General features: G+C 37.9%; 1 protein-coding gene across 1 annotated transcript; it reads left to right on the top strand.

Moving 5' to 3' along the window:
* Positions 1 to 4657: 4657 nt before the first annotated feature.
* LOC104460276 (phosphoribosyltransferase domain-containing protein 1-like) lies at positions 4658 to 22509 on the top strand. Its single transcript, XM_010079262.1, has 6 exons — positions 4658 to 4717; positions 17711 to 17728; positions 18920 to 19002; positions 19418 to 19464; positions 21412 to 21488; positions 22133 to 22509. The coding sequence occupies exons 1-6, from the start codon at positions 4664 to 4666 to the stop codon at positions 22178 to 22180; spliced, it is 327 nt and encodes a 108-aa protein (XP_010077564.1). The 5' UTR covers positions 4658 to 4663; the 3' UTR covers positions 22181 to 22509.
* Positions 22510 to 23167: the final 658 nt, after the last annotated feature.

Here is a 23167-nt window from a genome sequence, read left to right as displayed (position 1 = left end):
GTGGTTTCATTTTCGAGAGATATTAACTGGAAAGTAATTTTGTGTCATATCTACTTTGTTTTCATCTGAGCATCATGTTTTTTCTTAACTGAAAAACATATCTATAGTATGTGTTAATTTGTATGCCAGAGTATACAGTTCTGCTTGGGTTTTCTGTAAGTTTCAATTTCTGTTGCAGCAGTGTATTGTAGCCATGTCTCTGAAAACATATATCAATTTCATAAGTCAGTTGTGTCCATGTGGTGTTTCAAAGTCTCAGCTTTTCTTTAGTGTATGAACCACCAAGAATTTTGTTCAAAGCCTTAGAGATGCTCTGTATTCAACGGCTTAAGGTTCCAAGGGACAACTGAAGGTGATTGTCTGTCAGTCATAGAATCATAGAATGGCCTGGGTTGAAAAGGACCTTAAAGATCATCTAGTTCCAACCCTCCTGCTGTGGGCAGGGCTGCCAACCACTAGAATAGAATAGAATAGAATAGAATAGAATAGAATAGAATAGAGTGCCAGTGACTTATTTTTGGTCAAAACCTTCCTGGAAAACCCAGTTGCAGGAGATGGGATGATGGTGCAGAATATACTCAAGTACTGATGGGAATTCTCAGGTTGGCAGATCTGCTGTATCACCCAAGTGGCAGAAATCAAAGTAGAACAGGCCTGATGGTCACATCCTTCTATGTTAAGGGTTTCCATTATGAATTTTGGGAGAAAAAGGTAATCACACCTTTTCCAAGAAATTTCATATGAACTATGCAGACTATAGTAACTAGATGTGTGATAATGACCTTGTGTCCATATTTCATAATTTAGTTATGCATTTAAACTGTTATGCTAAAGCTACTTTTTTTCCATGATTAAAGAATCTTTGTTTTAGTGAGCCCAGTCTTAATGTACTCCAGATTCTGTTTCTTTAGAAGAGTAACAGATGTTCACAGTTTGGTGCAATTTTCAGATGAGCAATGCTGTTTATAATAAATTTTCCTGAGACCACCCAACTCATTTCACTTGTAACTTGAACCATGTCCAAGTGTTGATCTCAGGAGATGTAAAAGAGATGTAACAATTCTGTGCCCCACCCAGTTCAAAAGACATGACTTAGTATAGATGGAATCTAAATATCTATACTTCCAATCAACATAGAAAGTCAAAGTTTTATCTTGAATGCTGTGAGAAATGGAGGTGGAAATAGCAATATTCTTGCTTTCATTCATCAAGTATTCATAGGATCTGAAGATGTGTATTGACACGGTCTGAATGAAATAAAATTATAAACCAAAGATGACCAGGTGACAAAGCACAATACAGCAAATAAAAACAAAGAAATGGAGATTTATCCTGGGAAATGCAGATTTAATAAACACAGAAAAATCAGAAATGCAGATTAAATATAGCTTGGGATGAGGTGTAGGGATGCAACAAAATGCATCGTGTCTTGTTAGAAACAACTACAATAAATTTAGTGCTGCATTAACCAAAACATAGGGTCATTTTGATATGTCTCTTTCTGGGACATTGTATTTAGTGTCAAGCATTTAACAGCAAAAATTATGTTGATAGGGTTTAGGGATGTTAGAATACAAGTATTGAGGAACTTTGGGCAACAGAAAGTGAACTTTTAATTCATGTCTGCATTTGTAAGATGTCCTAGAGACTCAATCATATCACTTTTGTCAAGGTATGGAAAAACATCCAAAGGCAAAAAGAAGCTCTGAATGACTTGAGACTACGAAAATGAAACAAACAGTTCTGAATTGACAGTAATTGGTACTGAATGAAACAGATTTTTTTCTTTCCTGACATTTATCGTACTTTATACTTAACATTTAGTGCAGTGTTATTTTGAAATTATAAACTGAGAACTCAGAAAAAAGCACTGAGAGGTTCCTATGGCAACCATAGTGTGCACGTTATCTGTGTGAACATTATGGTTACAGTAATGTGACATCATGGTGTTGAGACTTGCTGTTAGCAGGTGTGTATTTAACAATAGGAATTAACTGATGAATGTAGAGATAGTTATAAATAACATTAAAGTCAATGATCTGAATTTTTATTTGCAATAGAATTGCTCTACAGTGTGATGCAAGTAATCTCTCTAAATTTCTTGAAAACATCTCGGCTGGAGGGTTCTGAGCTGCATTTTTCTATATGGTTTTTAAGCACATACTCAGCCCTGTCCTCTGACAGTGATCGTTCTCCAGTCAGAACATGAGGATTTTCATAATTGTGTGCAGTTGTGTCACAAGAGCCAATGTATGAATACGCAGATTGATGGGATGTTCTGATCCCCCAGCTCTCAATGGCTTTTGTGTTTGCTTAACTGCTTGCCAGCAATGAAGATGCTATTTCAGCATCCTCCTTTCAGCTGAAGCCAGAAATACCAAATGCAAAGGAAACAGTGCTGCTGTGAAGACTGCTGAAAGAGATTTTTTTAGTTATAAATAAATAAATTCATTAATCATTGCACCTCACTGTTATCTTTTTTCCCCTCTCTTTTTCAACTAGCAACTAAGGGCAAACTGCCCCTTCAGTAATTCTCATATGTTGGTTGTTACTGAAATTCCAGTCTTTCTCATTTGGAAGTGAAAAAGTATTTTGTCACTGCCTGGGTTACACATGCCATGGTAGATATTGGAAACTATTTGCTTTTTATAGTCTTATAAAAGTCTTGACCTGAATATGTCCCTGACTTTTGAAGAGTGATCTGTCTTGCTCTACAACAAAAGGCTTAAGCTTTTAAGCCTGAGCTTGAAATCTTCTCTATCTCCACTTTTTATTTGGTTTTAAAATAATCTTCTGAGGAAATCAGTTGCTTGCTTTGTTATTTTTTTTCTTTCTGCTTTTCTTTACAAAAATAAGAGAAATGTTGAAACTTACATTAGAAAATATATGGGATGTTTTTTGCTCTAGCTCTGTTTCCCAGGAAACTAATCCAAGCAGCAGGAAAAGGATCTAAATCTCCTAGATCCAGTGGAGAAAAAGTGAAAGAAGGTCTAAAAACTGTCTTTTAAGGCAATGACTGCTAAGGACCTCTTACAAAGCTGTGGTGTGAGAGTTTTTTGGAAACTGGAGTCTGAATAAAAGGGAAGCCTTTGGGTGGGTCTGCAGTGTGCAAACCTGGAGAAACTGTCATCTGGGCAATTCTGCAGCCTCTCCTTACAGTTACTTGGAAAGGCTGTATTGATTTAGACAATCCATTCCCATGGGGAGCACGAATAGTTGCCAGGGTTGTCAGATTACCTGTGATCAAGTGGCTGCAAAGGTGCCTTGGAAGTCCCTGGGCTTTTGGCGCCTGGGCAGTGAGCGTGGGCAGATGCAGTTTCCATCTGCACAGGCGTGCAGCTGTAACCATGCTGCATGGCAGGCGTGTGCGTGCTACCTCTGCTGCTGCTGCTTTTTGAAGGGAAGAGGAAGAGCTATAAATCCCTTAGCCAAGTAAATCCTCACCTACCTTGTAAGTCCTGCTGTCCCATTAATTATTTGTGGAAAAATGTTTTACCTCAAAGCACTGGATTGATGAAATAAAAGCAAAGCATTCAATTGTTGCATTTTTGGCAGTAGTTGGTAATGGTAAAGCTTCCTGATGTTACTAGTAAACTACAGTGTTATGTTGTGGTACTGCAGCTATTATTAAATGTGGACTAACACTGTCTTCCTAACAGTAGGGTGATTAGATTGGCACATGCACCAATTTCACAAAAATCCACATTAACTAGACTTAGTTTTGCTTTTCCTTTCTCTGGAAAGCTCATATAGCCTGGCCATGACTGTACATTTTTTTAATCTGCTACCTTCTTTAAGGCCTCTTTTGTCTTCCCTTGAAAGTAGGGCTTTCTTATATCACCCTTATGTGATCTTAACTTTGCGTGTCACTGATAATGAATTTGAACTAGACCTAGTTGAGAATTTTCCATCAGAATGAATTTCAACTAGAAATGTCTGTAAAACAAACTTTTCAAAGACAGAAATGTTACTGATTTTTTTAAAAAATATTTTCTAACAGGAAAATCAAAGCATACTGGTCTGTTGCATTTGGTTTGACCTGATTGACAGTATTTTATTTTTCTGAATTAACCTCAAGGATTTTATTTTTGAGTTAGCTGAAAAAGCAAAAGCAAAACTCTTGAAACAGTATGCCACACTGAAACTATTCTTGATAACAAGTGGTAAGTTTTGCAAAATTCTTTCCCCTGAAAAAAATACTGAGTGAATTTCTTCAAAAATAGCCAAGTTCTGAGTGACAGATGTAAGCACATTTTGCCTGTGTTTCTAAAGACTGTTCCAAAAAAGAATGTGCTTACAGGTATTTGGTCAAGTGTTGGGATGCTCCTGTCCTCCTTTTGTGAAGGGGACAAATACATTACTCAACACTTGTCAAACTAAGAAATAGCAAGCAAAGGAATATATATTTTTTTTAAAAGAAAGCTGCAACTTCTTCTAGTTCAGTAAAGCCTGGAGCTTGATGTTAGCTTAAATGCAACTAGAATAGAAGCCACAGGAACAAGTGAGAGTGTGGTATTGTCGTGTGCCAATACTAACGAGCAGTAGAAAATACTGGTAATCAAGACCGTGAAAGATCAGAAAAAGTTAACATGTTTATGCTTTTATTTATACAGCTATATCCAATTTCAAAGTTTTGTCTTTCTTCTTACAGAATGATCAGTCTATGCAAGATATGCAGATAATGGGAGGAGATGATCTTTCAAAGCTGACTGGGAAGGTTTGTTAATTTTAAATTTAAGAAAGAAAATACATTCACTAAAAATACTTGAGAAAAGCTGTATATTTTTGTGCATGGACTGTCACATACTGGTACTGGAATCAAAGAAATGTATTAAGCTCTATTAAATTGCTGTAATGCCATTGCTTTCGGATTGCAGATGCCCTCCATCCTAGTGTAAGGATTTTCCCATAGTTATACGTGTACCTTCAGTGAGATTGTGGGCAAAATTTGTGCTGGGATGCTTACCCTGAGCTTGTTTATGTTTTGAAGCCTTGTTTTTTTCTGCCTTTGATGGGTGCATGCATGCAAACTGCATGTCAAGTATCCCTGCTGAATTCAGCAAATGAGGACTTAAATACAAATTTGCCTACTGCACGAAGTTTGGTTGTGGAACCTTTCACTCAGATAATCAAATGGGATTTTTTCTATTTCAGCATCAGGCTGGCTGTATGACTGAATTTGGTTTGCACTATGCTTGAACATTGTGGTGACAAAAGAGAGTGGTTTGAGTCAATGAAAAGGCTATTTTCATCCAACCATGGTAACACAAAGCAGTACTTTGAAAAGGAAGGAAGGCTGATTTCATTAGGCAAATGGTCTACATAGAAAATGGTGAGAAATGGATTCTTTACTTATGCATTAAGGCAACACAATACTTATCTTGTCATTTGTACTGTACGTGCAGTTACTGTTTTATTAGCTGGCACTAAATAATATCAGTTTCTTCAAAGCACTCATATGTGGTACTATCAAACTCTGGCTTTGTTGTACTATAGCACATAAGAAAAAGAAGAGAAAAACTTAAATTTAAATATTTCATTAATATTAAATAGGTTTTGATGCAACTAGAACTTAAATGAAAAAAATGCTGTTATACTTGAAATACTGTAGCGCTACGTACATCCTCAATTTGCACTTCTAAATACTCCTGCTGGGTATTTGTTTCCAAATTATCACTAGAGCGTTAATCATGTTCTTGGGATATATTAATTCATTTGCTACTTTCTAATATTCAAACACCAGAGCTAAGTGTTTTCCTATGATGATTTTGCATATGTTTCTCTACCTCACAGGCAGAACTGGCAGTGCAGCTATTCATCTCACCTGACATTTCTCTTTCTGAGATAATCTAAACACTTTCTAAGCTTTCAGGCCCAGCTACCCTTCCCCATCTTTCAATCCCAAGTTTTCTTGATGAATGTTTTCAGTGATTAATATCTTTTCCAGATACAAACTTTCTAGTATCATTTGAATTCACTGGGGAAAAACTTTTTTTTTTTTCAGGACTTTGTGTGTGTCTCGGGATCTTGGGTAGATGTGAAGGGGCTGGTTTGGGAATGAAGGTGGTTGCTGACCAGGAAGGGAGCCCAGTGCTGGAAGCTGGGTGTGGAAGGACTGAAGCAGAGCAGGAAGGGAGGGCTGGGACTGCCAGGGGAACAGACTTGCTGAAAGGGCATGTTTGGTGGTTGTATGTGTGGTTGTCTGTGACACAGCTGTTGTATGAATAATTACATGGCATTTTCAATATAACATGTGAGAATGAGGGTTCCTTAACACTGCATTTACTTACTGAAAAGCTGGGACACAAAGCTTGAGCTCAAATGTTCATACTTAGACATCTAAAGTTGGATATATGAAGGAGTGGCCTTATGTCCACGGATGCCAACTCCTCCATCTGTTGTTGACTTAAGCAATTAGTGCAAGTATTCAGCACATTTTACTAATCAGCCATTTGCAGACTGATTCAGAGCCTCCTACAGTCAGTGTAGATCTTTCCTTAAAGTGTTTTTGAGTATCTTCGTTTAGCTGCTGGCTTTTAAAACGTCTGGCTTTAGTAACTATTGTAAGTCACTGAGTGAATTAGTGGAAGACTTACTGGCAGAATTAAACTTCCCTGCTTTTAAGTGAGCTAGGTGCTTCTGCCTGCTTGGAGTACTTATGAAGAAAAGATTGTAATTACATTGAAAAATTAATATGCCAGGTTAAATCCTGTTAACTGATTATGGAAGGTATTTTCAAAAATGCTGTTCTATAACTGTTTTTTTTTCTGAGAAAGCTTAAAGTATGAAAAAAATTCAAAAGCTAATTAAAAAGAACCTAAGGATAATAGCTCTTCAGAAGGAAGACTATCTGCTCTGTACTTCTCTGCTATACGCTTTTGTTTATAAAAATATTATAAGCCTGGGAAAAATATATAATGAAAAAGATAAATACTCTGAAAGAGAGGAGAGTTAGCATACAGACCCAAACTGTTACCTGAAGAAAGTAATCCACAATTTGAAATTCTTCTGTGAAGAGGTTCACAGAGGCAAGAATGAAGATTTCCATGGCTTGAATCATTAATAAGCGTACTTGAAGAATGACTCTTAATATAGCTTAAGACTCTAATGCTTTGTAACTATAATTTCTATGCAGAAAAAATATAATTTCAAAATATCTTTGTAATCACCTTCTAAATGGTAGACATAAAATTTCTCAGTAGCTGACTTCTTAGTTAAGTAGCTGCGTACTTTAAAGCTGAAATGCTCATTTGGGTAAAAATTTTCATTAACATTTGTAAAGAGGAAAAAATTTTGAAAACAGGGAGATAATTAATAACTGTCCAGAAAACTAGAGGCACTATTCCAAAGCAAAATGGCTATGAAAATTACTGTAAATTAGGTGAAAGAACAAATAATATAACCCAGTTTAGTATTAATACTGTAATCATTCTGTATAATACTCTAAAAATTAAAAGCTTATTTTAAAGTATTTGTGCCATTTTAAACAAAGTACATTTTAAAACATATAGAAACTTCAGTAGATTCAGCAGTACTATAGTTGTGAGTTGTCACTGCCATTTGCCTCTTACACATTTATGGGTGTGTATTTTGTCCCAAGAACTTTGGAGCTGGTTAGGTAGTCCAAAGTCTCTACTGACAGGAATCATTCTGTATATCAGTCAATATGTAGTATGTCCTGTAACCATTCAAAAAAGCTCCTATACCACTTTGACTTGTCTCCTTGCAAATGAGAAGAGTTAGACAAAATCATAAACTTAAGGTTTATATAATTTTAATTTAAAATAATTTAAAATAATTATTTATTGCAGTTTTATGATGTATTTGATGTCAAAGTTAGATCCATATATTTTTGTCGTTATCACTATCTCTATGCAATGGTGAATGTGAACAAAATTAATCTTTCTTATTTGTTAGGTTAATAAGAATTTATAATTAAAATAAAGTAGTCGTGCAGTTAGTATGATACAATTATGGAGCGAGTGAATTTCTGATATTCCATCTGTCTGTAATATGGATCAATGCTTATATTCTTCATGAGGGACTATTCCCCTTTTTCATATTAAGTACACCTTGTTGACAGCCAGTGGTTTTGGCATTCTCAGACAAGTGGAGAAGGTAATAAGTAGCGATCAAGAAATATATTCTCTCTGCACTTCATTGTGTTAGTTTGAGCCCTCCATCACTACTCTGATGATCTCCTAAAATGACTGATCATGTCAGAAAGAGGTTTCACTCAGAGGAAGATATCCACTATGCAGCACTTCTCATGTCCTTCTGGCAGGATTTGTGCTATAAATAATGAGCTATTTCTGCTCATTTTCTCTTCAAAATGAGAAAAGATTAAAATAGATGTGGATCAGCCCAGCAGAAAAGATTAAAATCGGACATTCATGACCTTTTCTAGAACCCTGTAGAAAGCTCCTACTTAGGTGTCTAATTTCTCAAAGTCTTTCATATAATTTTCTGACATCTTGATGAAGTGTTAGTATATGTGCATTTCATTCCTATGCATACGGTAAAACGATTTCACTTCTCACAGCAGTCCTTGTAGCTTCCTTTGGACCTCTTCACTGGAACTTGATGCATTGTTGTTTAACCTTTGTTTGTTGATGATTCTTCAGCCCTATGGCACTGCTTCTTCAAGCCTAACTTAAGGTGTCATAAAATCTTTCTTTTGTTTAATCAGAAATACATGACGTTCCCCAAATACAATGCTAAGAAAGCTAGTACTGCAGCTGTGATGACTAAACTGATAATCTGTTAACAATTCAGTTTGAAGAATCACATTAACAATTTATATATTTCTGATTATACGTTGTACACATGAAAAAAAGTGTCTTTAGAAATAATCTAACTGAAAATGCAGACTTCTGAAGGGAAATTTAACTAAAGGGAATGAAAATACACTATTTTGTAGCCTTCCACCTGCCCCCACCATAAAAAAAAAAAAAAAGAAAGAAATAGATTTAGTTAAAAAGGGGCTGTATTTTTTTTTTAGTCTTTTGTATTTTTTACAATGTGCCTTCATCCATGGAAATGGATGTATAAAAGAACTCACCTTTTCCAGCGACTGTGTATTCATGCATGCTTTATAAGCTGGAATAACATAACTAACAATATGTTACGTGTGTTCACAAATAGTTTAAGAATAGTTCTATCCAAGAAGAAGAGAGGAAGGAACTCAGGACACCAGTGGGGACTCAAAGATAAAAGTATTTCCAACATTCCGAATTTCCATGTATTTTCTCCACTTGTAAGAGCACCATTACCACCATACTAAATAGGATGAAAGGTCTCTCTAGGCTTGTATCATCTCTTCACCAGCAGACAACTGGCATTTTATTAGGGAGAGGATACATGAAACACAGCAAGACACTTCCAAAACCAAGTTACATCTGGACTATCATTTTGGATACATTCAGTGCCAAAACTGTTATCCATGTCTGTGTCATTTCTTTGTAACTCCAGTTACATCTCTTGTCCCACAAGATCCTATATCAAGGAGTTTCATAATTAAGTAGCATGTGAAAAAATTAATTTGCCTTTTTGAATTGTTTTTTTTTTTTTTTTAGTACAGTTATTTGGCTTGATCACAAACAGAGGTTTGTTTAGAGATTCCTATATTTTAAGATCCAAGAGCACCATTATTCTTGTCTGAACTACTGGGTAATTATAGATTGAAGGGTCCCAAGTGGTAATTTCCTCATTGTGCCTAGTTTCTCTTTTGAGCTACCAACTATTTTGGTTTAAAGACTTGATGGAGAAGCCTCTATACTACAGGCATGTTTTACCAACAATCAACTGTCATCACTGCTAAAATGGTGAACCTCATTTTCTCTTACGAATTCGGATAGCTTTTTGCCTTTCACTGTTGCCTTTTTTAATACCTTTGCCTACTAGATTGAGCAGCTTGCCATTATCAAACTTATATTGCCATATGGTTGCATATTTGCCTGTCATCCAGTCATTACTTAAGCTTCTTTTAGGTAAACTAATACATTGGGACCCTGCTGGAAAGTACTGGCATACTGTAGGATGTAATGAGACAAGGTTTGAAGGTAGAATTAAAACAGGAAATTAATACTAGGCAATTGATATAGTTGGAAGAAACAAAATTTCAAGCATGCAGATCCTTCTGTTGGTCTGAACAGAATCAGCAAACTTCAAGCCAAGTACAGATTGGGAGACCTTCTTAATTTTGACCTAATGTGCTAATCAGACGATTTGGAAGAAAAAAGTGATTGCCCTACATGATCACCTGCCCTATGACCAAAGCAGTAGATAAAAATGTTAAGAATTCCTCTGAGCTAAAATAAGAGAGCAAATTATCAGCTGTGGAACACTGATAAATGAGTTGGAGGTCAGCTGCAGTGGAAGAATATAATGTGTCATAAAGCCAGTATTTTATTGAGTCCATGATTTCTAGTGCATGCAGCAGTTCTGAATTTTTGTTCCCAGGCTCAGCTGTTGAAGGTATTTTGTGGTCTCTTTGAGGTTGAGGCTGAAAGGTCGAAGTTCTTTTGTAAAAAATGCTCTCCCACTGGGAACTGGGCTGTTAATTAAATGAAAGCTATTACTTCCTGCTACAAACCTTACTTCACTGTAAGATCTGGGTTTTTTCCAGCTCTCAAATTATTGTTCTTTTTTCAGTCTTAAGTTCTTTCTGGTTCTGGGTTTTTTTTTACTGATTTTTTTTCAAATATGTGTGCATGTTATTCGACTGATTTGATGCTGAAACATATGAGGACAAAATATCCTCTTTGTGTACCTACCTGATTTTCTTGCTATATATGCAAGGGCTGCGTTTGTCCTCTTAGCTGTAGTATTGCATTAAGTATGGTTGTTTATTTAATTACTTAAGTAGAGTTTCTGCTTTCCAGGAAATGCTCCTTTGCAAATTTGCAATTTATCATTTTACCATGTTAAAATTTTACATGTTGTCTGAATTCAAAGACAGCCTTTCCCTCAAACTCTTATTCAGTGCTAATTTCAAAGCACTGCTATTTCATAGCAATTTTCCTTTTAAATCAGTCTTCTAAATGGAACATAAAATCAAATCTAGAAAAAAATGTTATTCTTTTCCAGGAAGGTGAAATAGTTTCCATAGCACTTACTACTGTCAGGCAGGAGGCATACATGGTCTCATTACTCTGCTTGGTCTTGTTAGCTGACATTGTTCCATTTATTACTGACCTGTGGGAAGATAAACAGTAGAAATGTATTGACTCAGTGCCAGCATGTTTTTCAGCTTATTACAGGTCAGGATTTTTCTTACATGTATATAATAACAACCTACTTTTTTCTCATGTATGAGATCATGTGGCTTTGAAAAGCAGTAAACTACAGATTTTCATTTTTTGCAGGTTTCCAGTCCATTATTAAAAAATTTTAAATTCACATATATGTTGAAATTTATGATAAAAGTGAAAGTGTCTCTTTAACATGAGAGACAAATTCACATGGAATGAAGGGATTAGAAGTTGTTTCTTTTTCATTTTACTTCATTTTACACAGTACTAATATTGTCAAAAACCTTTTGCTTTTCCCAGATGTCCCAAGACATTCTGCTATGAACCATTTCTACTACAAACCATTTCTACTACTGTCTAAAAAAGGATATGAGAGCACAATTTTTTTTTATGTGTAGATCCAGTTCACACCACAAATATTATTTCTGCTCAGTGCAAATGTCCATGTGCAGTCACAAGTTTTGTGCACCCCTGATTACTCAAAACTGGAGAATTTTAAACTTTACAGCACCTTGCATTTAAAAACTCAGAGTACGATTTTAGGGACAGTGCTCAGGATAGGTGGCTGGTCGAGGGAGTTGACTGTCCCACTCTACACCACACTGGTGCATACCGTGTGCAGTTTGGGACACCTCAGTATAAGAAGGACATCAAACTACTAGAGTGTGTCCAGAGGAGGGCAGCCAAGATGGTGAAAGGTCGTGAGGGCAAGACTTATGAGGAGTGGCTGAGATCACTTGGTTTGTTCAGCTTGGAGAAGAGAAGGCTGAGGGGTGACCTCATGGCAGTCTACACCTTCCTCAAGGTGGGCAGCAGAGGGGGAGGTGCTGATCTCCTCTCTCTGGTGACCAGTGATAGACAGGAGGAAACGGAATGCAGGTGTGTCAGAGGAAGGTCAGATAGGACATTAGGAAAAGGCTCTTCACTGAGAGGGTGGCTGGTCACTGGAGCAGGCTCCCCAGGGAACTGGTCATGGCCCCAAGGCTGTCAGTGTTCAAGAAGCATCTGGACAATGCTCTTTGTCATATGATTTAGTTTTAGGTGAGGAGCAGGGAGTTGGACTCAATGATCCTTATGAGTCCTTTCCTACTTGAGATATTCTATGATTCTATATTGCACCAGCATACTTCCTGCCAACTGCCTGGTAGAAAGAGCTGTAAACACAGGATGAATCACAGTCATCCATATCTGTCAGCTCCCAACCATCCTTCTGGTCCATCAGCAATGAAGGCTGCTGATTCTCTTGCAACAACTCAGTAGAAAGGTGTTTCAGTCTCTGAGAGATGAGCCACCACCCCTTCTTTATTTTCTACCATATGAGAAATTTTTCCAGGATGTTTTTTTAAAAACTGACTGTTCTCAGTGTCTCACTGTAAGATATATGAGCACCATTATTAGATTCCTGGGCATACTTCAGGTTGTATTGGTGAAGCTGGCTCTACTCAGAAATTAAGCCATCTTCAGTCTAGTCAACATGTCAGTAAATATTCCTATTTCTTGTTCTGCAAGCTCTGAAAATAGACAGAGAATATCAAATGCATGCCAGAAGGCTGGATTACTTTTCTTTTCATGTGGTTTCCTCCTCTGCAATTGCCTCAGATATATCTGAAAGGACAAAACAGTCTTGATCTATGTGGTACAGGAGCTTCAAACACACGTAGTTGAAAAAAGATCTTTTCTTCAGCGTCCTTTAGCTTCCTATCATTTGTCCAGCTATCAGTCACTGCTGTAGCACCACAAGCTGATGAGTTTCACCAGTCTCCTGCCCATCAGCTGACAGGTGTATTTCATGGTGAAGCTGAATAAGGTCTTGCAGGTAACTGTGGCCTTTCCCAAGATGTGCTGGGTGCAGCCAGCTGTGCATTTAGGATGATGGTGACATTGTTGATAATGTACCAACTTGTTGTATGCATTGCATTCTTTTATCTTCTTCTTTCCATCTGCTCAAGGATAAGCTAATCTATTTCAACCAGATTTAGTTACACATCAGCACTACCTAGTCTTGGATACTGTGTGTCAAAATATTTCTTGCCAGTTGTTTCTCTGGTACCCTGCAATGCCATCCCTTTTCTGGGACTCTTCTATCAGTAGCCTGGTTCAACAGGAGAAAGGTAGGGAATAGGCAGCATTACAGTCAGTTTCCCAGCACATCATGTAGTTTTGTAGGAGATCGTTTCTGGTACCAGAGGACTGCAAACTATTTTGAATGCCTTCAGTCTGTGTTTCCTGACCTAGACAACTGCCTGATTAAAGGGACTTTCAAAGGACCAAATCTCCCAATGCATAAAATTTGCAGCTGTTGGACTCCTTGACTCTGAGGATAAGAGGCAAGAATAACAAAATGCTGGTCAGACAATTTCAGAGTCCACCAATATCCTTCCTTCCCAAGTTAGTCAATAAATATGAGATCTTACACTTCAGCTGAAGTCATGTGCAGGTGACTATCACTCTTGTGGCCAGACAAACCCTTCAGGCATGTCTGGATCTGTATTAATCTTCTTTCCTCCATATGAGTCATTTGTGATAAGGAAATGTAGACAAGATTAAATTTCTATTAGACAGATGTATAACTGGTTGGAAAGCTGTTCTCAAGAAACAGTTAATTATGCTTCACTGTCAGACAGGATGCATTAAAGCATGTTCTCCAGGGACTATACAATATTTAATTCATGATTTAAAAGATGGAATTAGCATTTAATACTAGTGATACTACCTGGAAAAATGCTACAAGATAGTATTATGATTTTAAGAAATTATTTTAAGAATTTGGTTCCAAGAATGACGTGAAGGGACAATAAATATGAATACTAACTTCTGCGTTTATGCAGAAACTATCTTTTGCATAAACACAAGTGAGGAAGGACTGACTAAGCAACAGTTCTGAACTGGAGATGATAGGTGGATCACAAGTTGCTCATGAGACAGCAGCATACCTTTATAAAATATGTAACTGTTGTACTGGGATATAAGTAGAAAGGAAGATTATTTGTAAAGCATAGGAAGTGGTTCTTTTATTCTTCTTGATACAGGAAAAGGCTTCTCTCTGGTTTGGGACACCACAACTGGAGAAGGATTCTGACCAACTGGACAGGTTCAAGAGGAGAACAAAAGAATGATCAAAAAGCTAGAAAATATAACTTGTGAGAAAATATTGAATAAATCTGAAGAAGAGGAAACTGAGGAAATAAATTTGTCTTCAAAATATAGAAGAAGTTAAAAAGAGAAGAAAATAAAGCTTTTTCTATGTCCACTGCAGAACAAGTTCAGGTGAAATAGCAACAGAAGATTTCTAACTCTATTTTTGCTCTTAGATAATGAGGCACTGAGACACATTGCCTGGGAAAGTTCTGAAGTCCTCATCATGTTCAAGAACAGGTAAATCAGATATCTGTGAGGGATAGTTTTAAGTTGATTCTTTGGGCCAATAGAATAGTCTTGATGACTTTTCATGCTCTCCTCAGCCCCATTTTCTATTAACATCTATGATTTTTTTCTCAAAAGTTAATTAGTAAGATCTGCTCCTCCCAATTCCATGGCCAGGGAGGCTGCTGTCCCCTCATTCTGTCTGATTTTCTGATTTCCACTTGTGAGTAGGCAAGAGAATCCCTATTGCTGCTCATGATAGGATAGCTGAAGCAGCTGTGGTAGCAAAGAAACATATTTGTCTATCAATGAAATGTCCCAGGACTATGCTTTTCTCTCAGTGTGTCATGAGCCTGTGTGTACTAAATGACCTGTGTCACTTGGGGCCCCTACCCACACCTGTGGGCACAAGAGCCCCAGTTCAGCTCAACCCTGGGCTTTTCATCCATGCCTGAGCTATGCAGTGAGGGTACTGATCTTCAGCTCAGCTACAGCCATGTCGGTATGTTACCACAGATGTTGATCCAGACCCTAACTCACAGGCTGACTTCCCAGCTTGACCTCAGATCTGCCTCATCACCATGAACTCCTCTGATGATATGCACTCGTGGCTGAACAAGTCTCAGGTCTGCTCACTTCCCTCACTGAGGCACTGTGGGGCTGGGCCCTGGCTGGCGAGGCCCCTCATCACTGACTGTGTTATTGCAATTAGCTCATGGCCACCCTTCACTCGGGGAGCAACCGGCCTTTGCTGAACCCTGACAAGGTCTGCTAATGCAGGACTTTGCAGCCCTCTGCCGTGTCAGTTTTGCTCTGTCCCATCTCATGCCATAGCTGCTGGATAGGTCTTGTCACCAGAAGATCTGTGATTTTCTTTGGTGGGAAAGTTCTTGTCAACAGTGTGAAGAGCAGCAGGAGATGCACGAAACTGGCAGAATGGGTCAGGATGTCAGGCTGATGTCAGGTCAGCCTCTCCTACCAGGTGCCACTCACAGTCATCCTGGACTGTTTGCTGGTACAAAAGGAGTTAATTTCTGTCTTTAGTTTTGGTGATGTTCTTTCCTTGTCAAGTCTTCAGCTCTCCCTATATCATATATATATATATATGAGTGTGTGTGTATACATACACACATAAATATTTACATGTATCACCAGCTGTGCCAGTTTCCTGGGAGGTGGTTAAGCCATCCTGCATGTAATCAATCTTCAGGTGTCCACTGACTGAATCAGGTTATTTGCTTATGCCTCAGACCCAAGTGTCCTGGGCTAGCCTTTGGAAGTTTTTCCTAGTTAAGACTTCAGCCAGGAAGCCAGATGAGAGCCAAACCCTTTTTGGATCCAAATGGCTTCCTTCCAGAACATGTGTTCCTGCACACCTCTCATAAGCTTCTCCCAAACAGTTTTGGTCTCTTCATGTTATCTAGTGGACTGACATACTTCCATTCTTTCTCGAAGGAAGAAATTTCCAGAGGTGTTTTTGGACTTTTGTTGTTAAGAGGCCTTTGACTTTTTACCTCCACAGAACCAGGTCTTTCAGATACAGAGTTGTTTGTGTCAGCAGCTGAGAGGTTGAAAGTCAGGAGTGCCAAGCAGGATAACCACCAGTGAAACCTGTTATGAAAACGCCAAAAAGGAGCCACCCTCCAAAATTAATACACATTCCATCAGAGCTCAGTCTAAATTAGTGGCTTTCTTGGGTGATATATCCATTGCTGACATCTGCTGAACTACTACCGGGAGTTCCCTCCACACCTTTACCAAGTGTTTTGCCATTTCAGAAGCATCCAGGTATAATACAGTGTGTGGTAACATGTTTTTGCAGTGGTTGATGCATGAAGCATGCTATGACTCCCTACACTGTGATTGTTAGGAATCACTGCAGTATAAATATAAATATGGATAATCTGTATTAATAATTTCTGTTTTGAAGATTAAAAAAATATTTACGTACCAGTTAATGAAACTGTCAAAGGTGTGCTGTTTATGACATGCTCCCTTCACTCACTACTTCTCCATGGTGTCTGAGTCTTTCTCAGAACTCTCAGCCTTAGTATTCTGTGACAGAAAAGGAAGCTAGATAGTCTCCATGTTATGAATGTAGCAAAGCCAACAAGCCTGATAGAAAGGAAGTGGAATGTAAGCTAGTCTGGTGAATACTGCGTGGATATGAAGCTATCTGTCTCAAGTTTTTTCAGGACATACAATGTGCACACGTATGTAAGATGTATACACAGATACAGGTATTTGTGAAAAACTTTCGTCTTGCTATTGCAGGTTTCAGCTCAGAAAGTAGATCTTAATGCAAGATAGTAAGAGTCCGTCCTTTTGAACATGTACATGATAATGCCCACTAATAAACAGAGATTGATTTCTTCTAATAAGAACATTACTTCTTATTACTACATTTAGTAGAAGATCAGAAATCACCTTAGATACTGTGATTCCTGGAACAGCGATGAACCATTTCAGCAAAAAGATCAGCCTGTGTGATCATGCTGTCATAAGGCTTGACATCACTGCTCTTGACTGGACCACTCCCCTTCTCTTCAAGTAATACTACTGATTTCAGCAGCAGTATTTGAAGAGAAAGAGGGTGCGTCACAGTATGAGAATGGGTGGTACAACTTGTCCTGTAATCCTTTACTGTGAAATTGCTGGGGGGTGGGAAGGCAACAGCATTTATTTCAGAGTAAGAATAATATTGCTGAAGTCTCTTATTAACATTGGAAATAATATTTTAGTGAACTATAGGGAACACTGTAGTACATGGCCATGGCTAGACACACTGGAATGAAGTGAAGCTCATCACCTTTGGATGTCTTCCATCTAATTTTATTCTCTGAAGCTACATCTGTTCTTGCACAAAGAGGAGGATAATCTAGGCAGATCTGGATAAAGTCGTAGCCCCTGACTGCAGGGCTTGCTCTTATGGCTGGCTCTTTTTCAGGGCACAAAAATGAAAGAGTCCTGTGGCCTACCATGTTGTATGTATGCACATGGACCTACCTATCTTCATTTTACTTTTGCAAATGTTTGTTTCTTTTAGTTTGTGAATATTGTGTAATGTTTTTTCATTTTGTTTTTTTTTCTTTCAGAATGTTCTAATTGTGGAGGTAAGTTGGGTGCTTATGTCATATTGTGCTTAGTTAAAATCACATAGTCAAGTCATGATGGTGTGTTCAGTTTCTAAAACCTGTCTGTGTTTATGCTTCTGTAGCTGGGAGGTGGTGAAGAAGGAGAGGGATTGATTTGCTTAATGACTTCTCAGTCTTTTTGTATCTGCATGACGGATCAAACTACATTGCTGCCACTCTAATTTGCGCTCTGCCTTGTGATACCCAGGAGTCTTTGTTTCTGCATCATTTGATTTGTCCTTTCTATGGTTTCATCAACTCCTGTTCTGCAAGTTGTTCTGTTCCTTGGAGGACAAGGAACCAACTGCAGTGACACCCTGCATTTCTCAGTTGCATGACTTTGAAATAGTAGCACAGCCCTGAAGACAGTTTACATGCTGGTTGAGAATGTCAGTCAGTCCCTCAAGCCCCTGTGACTCTGCTCATTAGCATTGCATCCTGCAGTGTCCCCTGGGAGGGCCCATCGCAGATATGTTGCTGACATACATCAACAGTGTTCAGTTGTAGAGGAAAAGAATGTGTCACCTCACTGGTGCTGCACATTCTCTCTTAATGTAGGTGATTCTCTTTTAAAATGTTGGAAAAGCAACTGGGATGGTTAGAGAGCATGTCCAGATGTGACTGGCATTTTGGGCCCAGTCTGCTTGTGTGGGAAGTAAGCTGGATGGTGTAATGAAGGAAATGCATGAACACTGGAATGTCTTTTCTTAGCAAAGGAGGGAAAACTATCATCAGACACAGAGATGGCTCGTTAACCGAGTAACTGCTATGAGCTCTGTATTTGCTAATGCCAACTGCTGTAACAGAAATGGAAAACATCCCCAGCAAATTTTGTTAGTGCTGTTAGATAGCTGGAGAGCAGCTAATGAAAAGTCCACACCCACAATGTTCAGGATCAACGGCTGCTCTCCATGTCATCGTCAGTTTTGTAGCCAGGTATCTACTGATCTCATTCAGATCAGGTTGGGTACAGCAGCTCTGGAGAATACTCATTGGTACTGGACTAATGTGAGCTCAATTATGACCTTTTTTGGATGTGGCTAACAACACACTGGGAAAAATACATCATTTCCACAAAATAATAATATGGAATTGCTTAGTCATTGTCCAGATTTCCTCTTTTCAGCTTTCCTTTGTTTTTTACTTATTCTGTTTGTCATGTTTTGTAAGGATATTGTTGGAACTGGAAGGACTATGAAGGTTCTGCTTAATAATATAGAAAAATACAAGCCAAAAATGATTAAAGTGGCAAGGTGAGTAAAACAATCACAAAACTTAGTAATTAATTAGCCTAGCCCAACATATTTTCCAGCAGAGGTTCCCATTCTGAGATCCTGCTTTAATTCAATGCTGCAGTATCGCATGGGGAGCTTTGGAGAGAAGCTGCGTGACTCAGTAAGAGGAGGATGGAGGAAAGGAGGGGAAATGCTTTTATATTGCTCTGCAGTGGCAATGACCCTTCAGCCTTCTCAAGGCTGGCACTGATTGACTTTGAGGGGGAACAGACCCATCTCTTTCCTGCCATCAGGACATTTTCAGGAGGAGAAGCAGAACAAGAACAGTGATTCACGTAGCTCAGAAGTTTTTTGATAAAGGGAATAGTTTTTATTCATGTTATTCAGGTAAATATCTAGAGTTACATGGTTTTTATTTTGTTTTTAATTACAGTTTGTTGGTGAAAAGAACATCTCAGCCTGATGGGTACAGACCAGATTGTAAGTGTTGTTGTGAAAATCTGTACATAACAGTACAAGATGCTACCACTGTTCTACCACTTGCCTTACGTATCATTCTATGGACTGCTAGAAGCATTGTAAAATATCAGTTGTCAATAGGAGTATGGGATGTAATGGAAGGATTTGTATAATTGTGGTTTGGAAAGCCTAGCCTCTTTACAGTCTGAGGTTTTCTGCAGAGTACAAACTTTACAGAGAAGTTATGAAAGGGTTTAATTTTATCCATTAAAGGTGAGTGTGTTATCTTCTGTCTCTGACAAACTATATAGAAGAGAAAGTCCATTTCTTATTTTCCTTCCTCATTGTGTCTCTTTAGAGGAGCCAAAGGATTCCATCTGAACATGAAAGGTGTTTTATGGTGGCCTAGTTATTCACAAGTTTTACATTTTCATAACAGAATAACATTTTTTATTATTTTTTGAAAAGTATTATTATTGTTTAAAGGGTAAACAATTATATTATAATTAAATCTCACCCCCTAAAAAGCAAAAGATAAATTGGGCTTTTAAAACTTCCTCCTGCTGCTCTGTTTGTGTCACACCAGCACCACTTCCCTCTGAATTGTTGGTACTTGTACTGTGCTATGATGAAGCTGTAAATGGACCAATACCAAGCTATCGTCATTTTAGACTTATTAGAATAAATGATGTAATAACAGGTATATAGCTAAATACTGAAAAGAATAGATCCTTCTAGAAGAGATCAGCCAGTATTTGCTACTGAAGAAGGCTCTGGTCAGCGGAGCTGGGGAGCAGGGTAGAACGAGAGTAGGCAAGTGAGTACCAGGAGGCAGCATGAAGGGTCTTGATTTGGGATGTGGGAGAGAGGGATACTTTGTGAAGCTAAAGTTACTCAGTGTTGGGCATGCCCCCGTAGTTTTAGACCAATAATCTGAATGGTGACCCAAACATTTTGTTGTACAACTTTTTTACAGTGGTATTTTTAACATTTAGAATTTAATCCAGTAAATTAAAGTATGTATTTGACTGGATCCACTTATGTTAAATGTATAAAAAACAATAAAATTACTTCATGAAGGGTAGCTTAATATTCTTTCTTTAATAACTTTTTTAATTAAATAAAAAGATCTCTCTTGTAAATAATGGACAGTGCTGTGTCATTTCCTCACCCAAATTCATCATTTCAAAGTGTCTATTACCCATAGTTTTTAACAATTGAATAAATTCCTTACTTAAACAGCTGTAAAATTTTTTATGCTGACCTATTTTTGTGTCCATAAGGTTGTGTTTTTCTCTAGTTACTTAGTGAACAATTTGGAAAGAATCTAACTTGGTTTATAGAGTGCTGATACTGCAGAGACATTCACACTCAAAAAGATATGTGCCTATGCTTAGCTTCAACTGTGTGAATTGAATGATTCAGCTACACTGCATGCATTTACTTTGTCAAGCATGTGCATGAGTCTTCATAAGGTTGGGGCTTTAATTTAAAGAAGCATTTGACATGCTTTGGTGGCATAATATGCAAAACAGTTTTTGCTATTCTCAGAAGAAAATATATGTCTCTAAAAGTTACTTCTGAATTAAAATTGTACATTTTTTTCATCATTAGTGTCATACTGGACAGTTGTCATCATACACATATATCAATGGAGCTTCCAAACATAGGCAGAATTTTCCAGCTCTGATTTTGGCTTCCTGCTGTAATGTGTCTTTTGTGCCACTGATGAATGTACACAGCTCTCCTACTGTCCACCGACTATTCACATTCCTGTCACAAATAGTCTGTGAGCGAGAACTGGTTATAGGGCTTCTGCTGGCCTTGATGTTTCAGAGACAAAAGTAACATAACCTCAACTGACTACATATATCTATAGTTCGGTGTCAGAGAACCAACACATGAATTTAAGGGCTATAATTGACACTGCTCGTGTATTGATGGTGTTTGTTATTTGTCTCAATACAGATTACGGATTTGAAATTCCAGATTTATTTGTGGTAGGTTATGCCTTAGACTACAACGAGCACTTCAGAGATTTAAACGTAAGTTTATTTAAAAAAAAATAGTTCTACAATGTCACCATTTCACTTTTCCAGGGTGTCTTAAATACCCCATAACTTGCCTTGTCCCTGGGGCCTTAATGTCATGGTTGGGATCCTTTCAGTAAGTCAGTGTAGAGCTCCCTGCAAAACCTCAAATAATCCAAAGGAGTCACTGCTCAGCACTGTGAGTGGTTCCTTCCCATCTCTTCCCCCTTGAAAGTGGAAGTCATACCTCTGCTACACTTCCATCTTCTGTGAGCCTAGGATTTCACAGGCCCACCATTCTCAGTACGTGCAAAGACAGCAGTAAAATGTGAAACACAGCTACAGTTCAGATAGGTTTGGACTTTTATGGCTATGTTGCCTGGCCCTTTTCTCAGCAAGACAGCAATGGAAAAAGGGTGCAAGCCTTGCCTTTGCTTCCTGTGGTACTCCCAGGGGTGGACCTCAAAGCTGGGAATTGCAGGTGGGAAAACTTGCTGTAGCTAGAAAGTGAAAACAGAATTCAACTCCAGGTCTCTGGAAATGAAGGGGTAATTCCAAGATCACTAGATTGGTCAAGCAAAAGTATTTCTGAACAATTCATTAATAATGAATAATGTAATCAGCTGTGCTGTTGCAATCAGTGGTTTTTTTTTTTTCAGCACATATGTGTCATCAATGATCATGGCAAAGCAAAATACAGAGTCTGAAGCAGTAACATCCTCACCTGAAGATCTGTAAGCCAGTGAAGCAGAAATTTGACTACACTCCCTCAAGCATCTCCCAGAAGAGCGGCTCAACTGACTTGTGTTTATTTCAACTCAATATAATAATGGGTTTACTCTAGAGATACTGATTAATATTTACAGAAGTGAGAGCTCTTATCTAAAATGTGAAGTAGAAGGTTTTTAAAGTTACTACTTTTTAAAGTATTAAAATTACTACATAAGATGCCTTTTTGCTAATAATTTGTCTGCCTCAAGTCTTGCTGTGAATGCATCTTTTCTTCCCTTAGTCCATCATTCTACCCATTGCAAATCACTGTGTTGCATGACATCATTCAAAAATGCCATTCTGTGTGTGAAGATTATTTACCAGAATTTTATTGACTTCAGCATCCCTTTAGACTTAGTCAGATATGCTGCTGCCAAATTGAAAATTTTATTTTTATTTAATTCCACAATTCAAAAGTTTCAGCTGAAGGTGTATGTTGTATGATAGTACCTTTCTAGCAGTTCATTACACTCCCTTCCAAACAGAAGTTTTAGCTCTCAGAATGTGCTGAATTAGAGTGCTGGTACAAAAAGAACCTTTGCAAGACACTGTTGATCTGAAATTGGAAGTTATAATGGTTTTGGTATGTCATGTAGCCATAGATCTAACCTGTTTAATGTGCTGAATTTTAATCAAGACCAAACAATGCCAGGCAGGTTTCAATTTCTGCATGGTATCCTCTTACTTCTGTAGGACACAAACAAATTAAAAAAAATAACATGGTATTCTCCTGAGCATGTATTCTTAATTAAACCTCATTAAGCACAAAAGTTTGATGCTAGGCAGACAGTTATTCAGTTATGATTTGATTTTTGTAGCATGTCTAAGTTGAGACTTATTGATGAATACTGTAGACTCTAGAGATTCCTTCCTTCCCTTTTAAATCATGTTTGAAGAAGTTTGATAATTTACATGCTACATTA

This window comes from Pterocles gutturalis, unplaced genomic scaffold, assembly GCF_000699245.1.
Source record: "Pterocles gutturalis isolate BGI_N339 unplaced genomic scaffold, ASM69924v1 scaffold46893, whole genome shotgun sequence".
Taxonomy (NCBI): Eukaryota; Metazoa; Chordata; class Aves; order Pterocliformes; family Pteroclidae; genus Pterocles; species Pterocles gutturalis.
The sequence above is the reverse complement of the archived record's forward strand: the minus strand, read 5'-3'. Positions and strand labels throughout refer to the sequence as shown.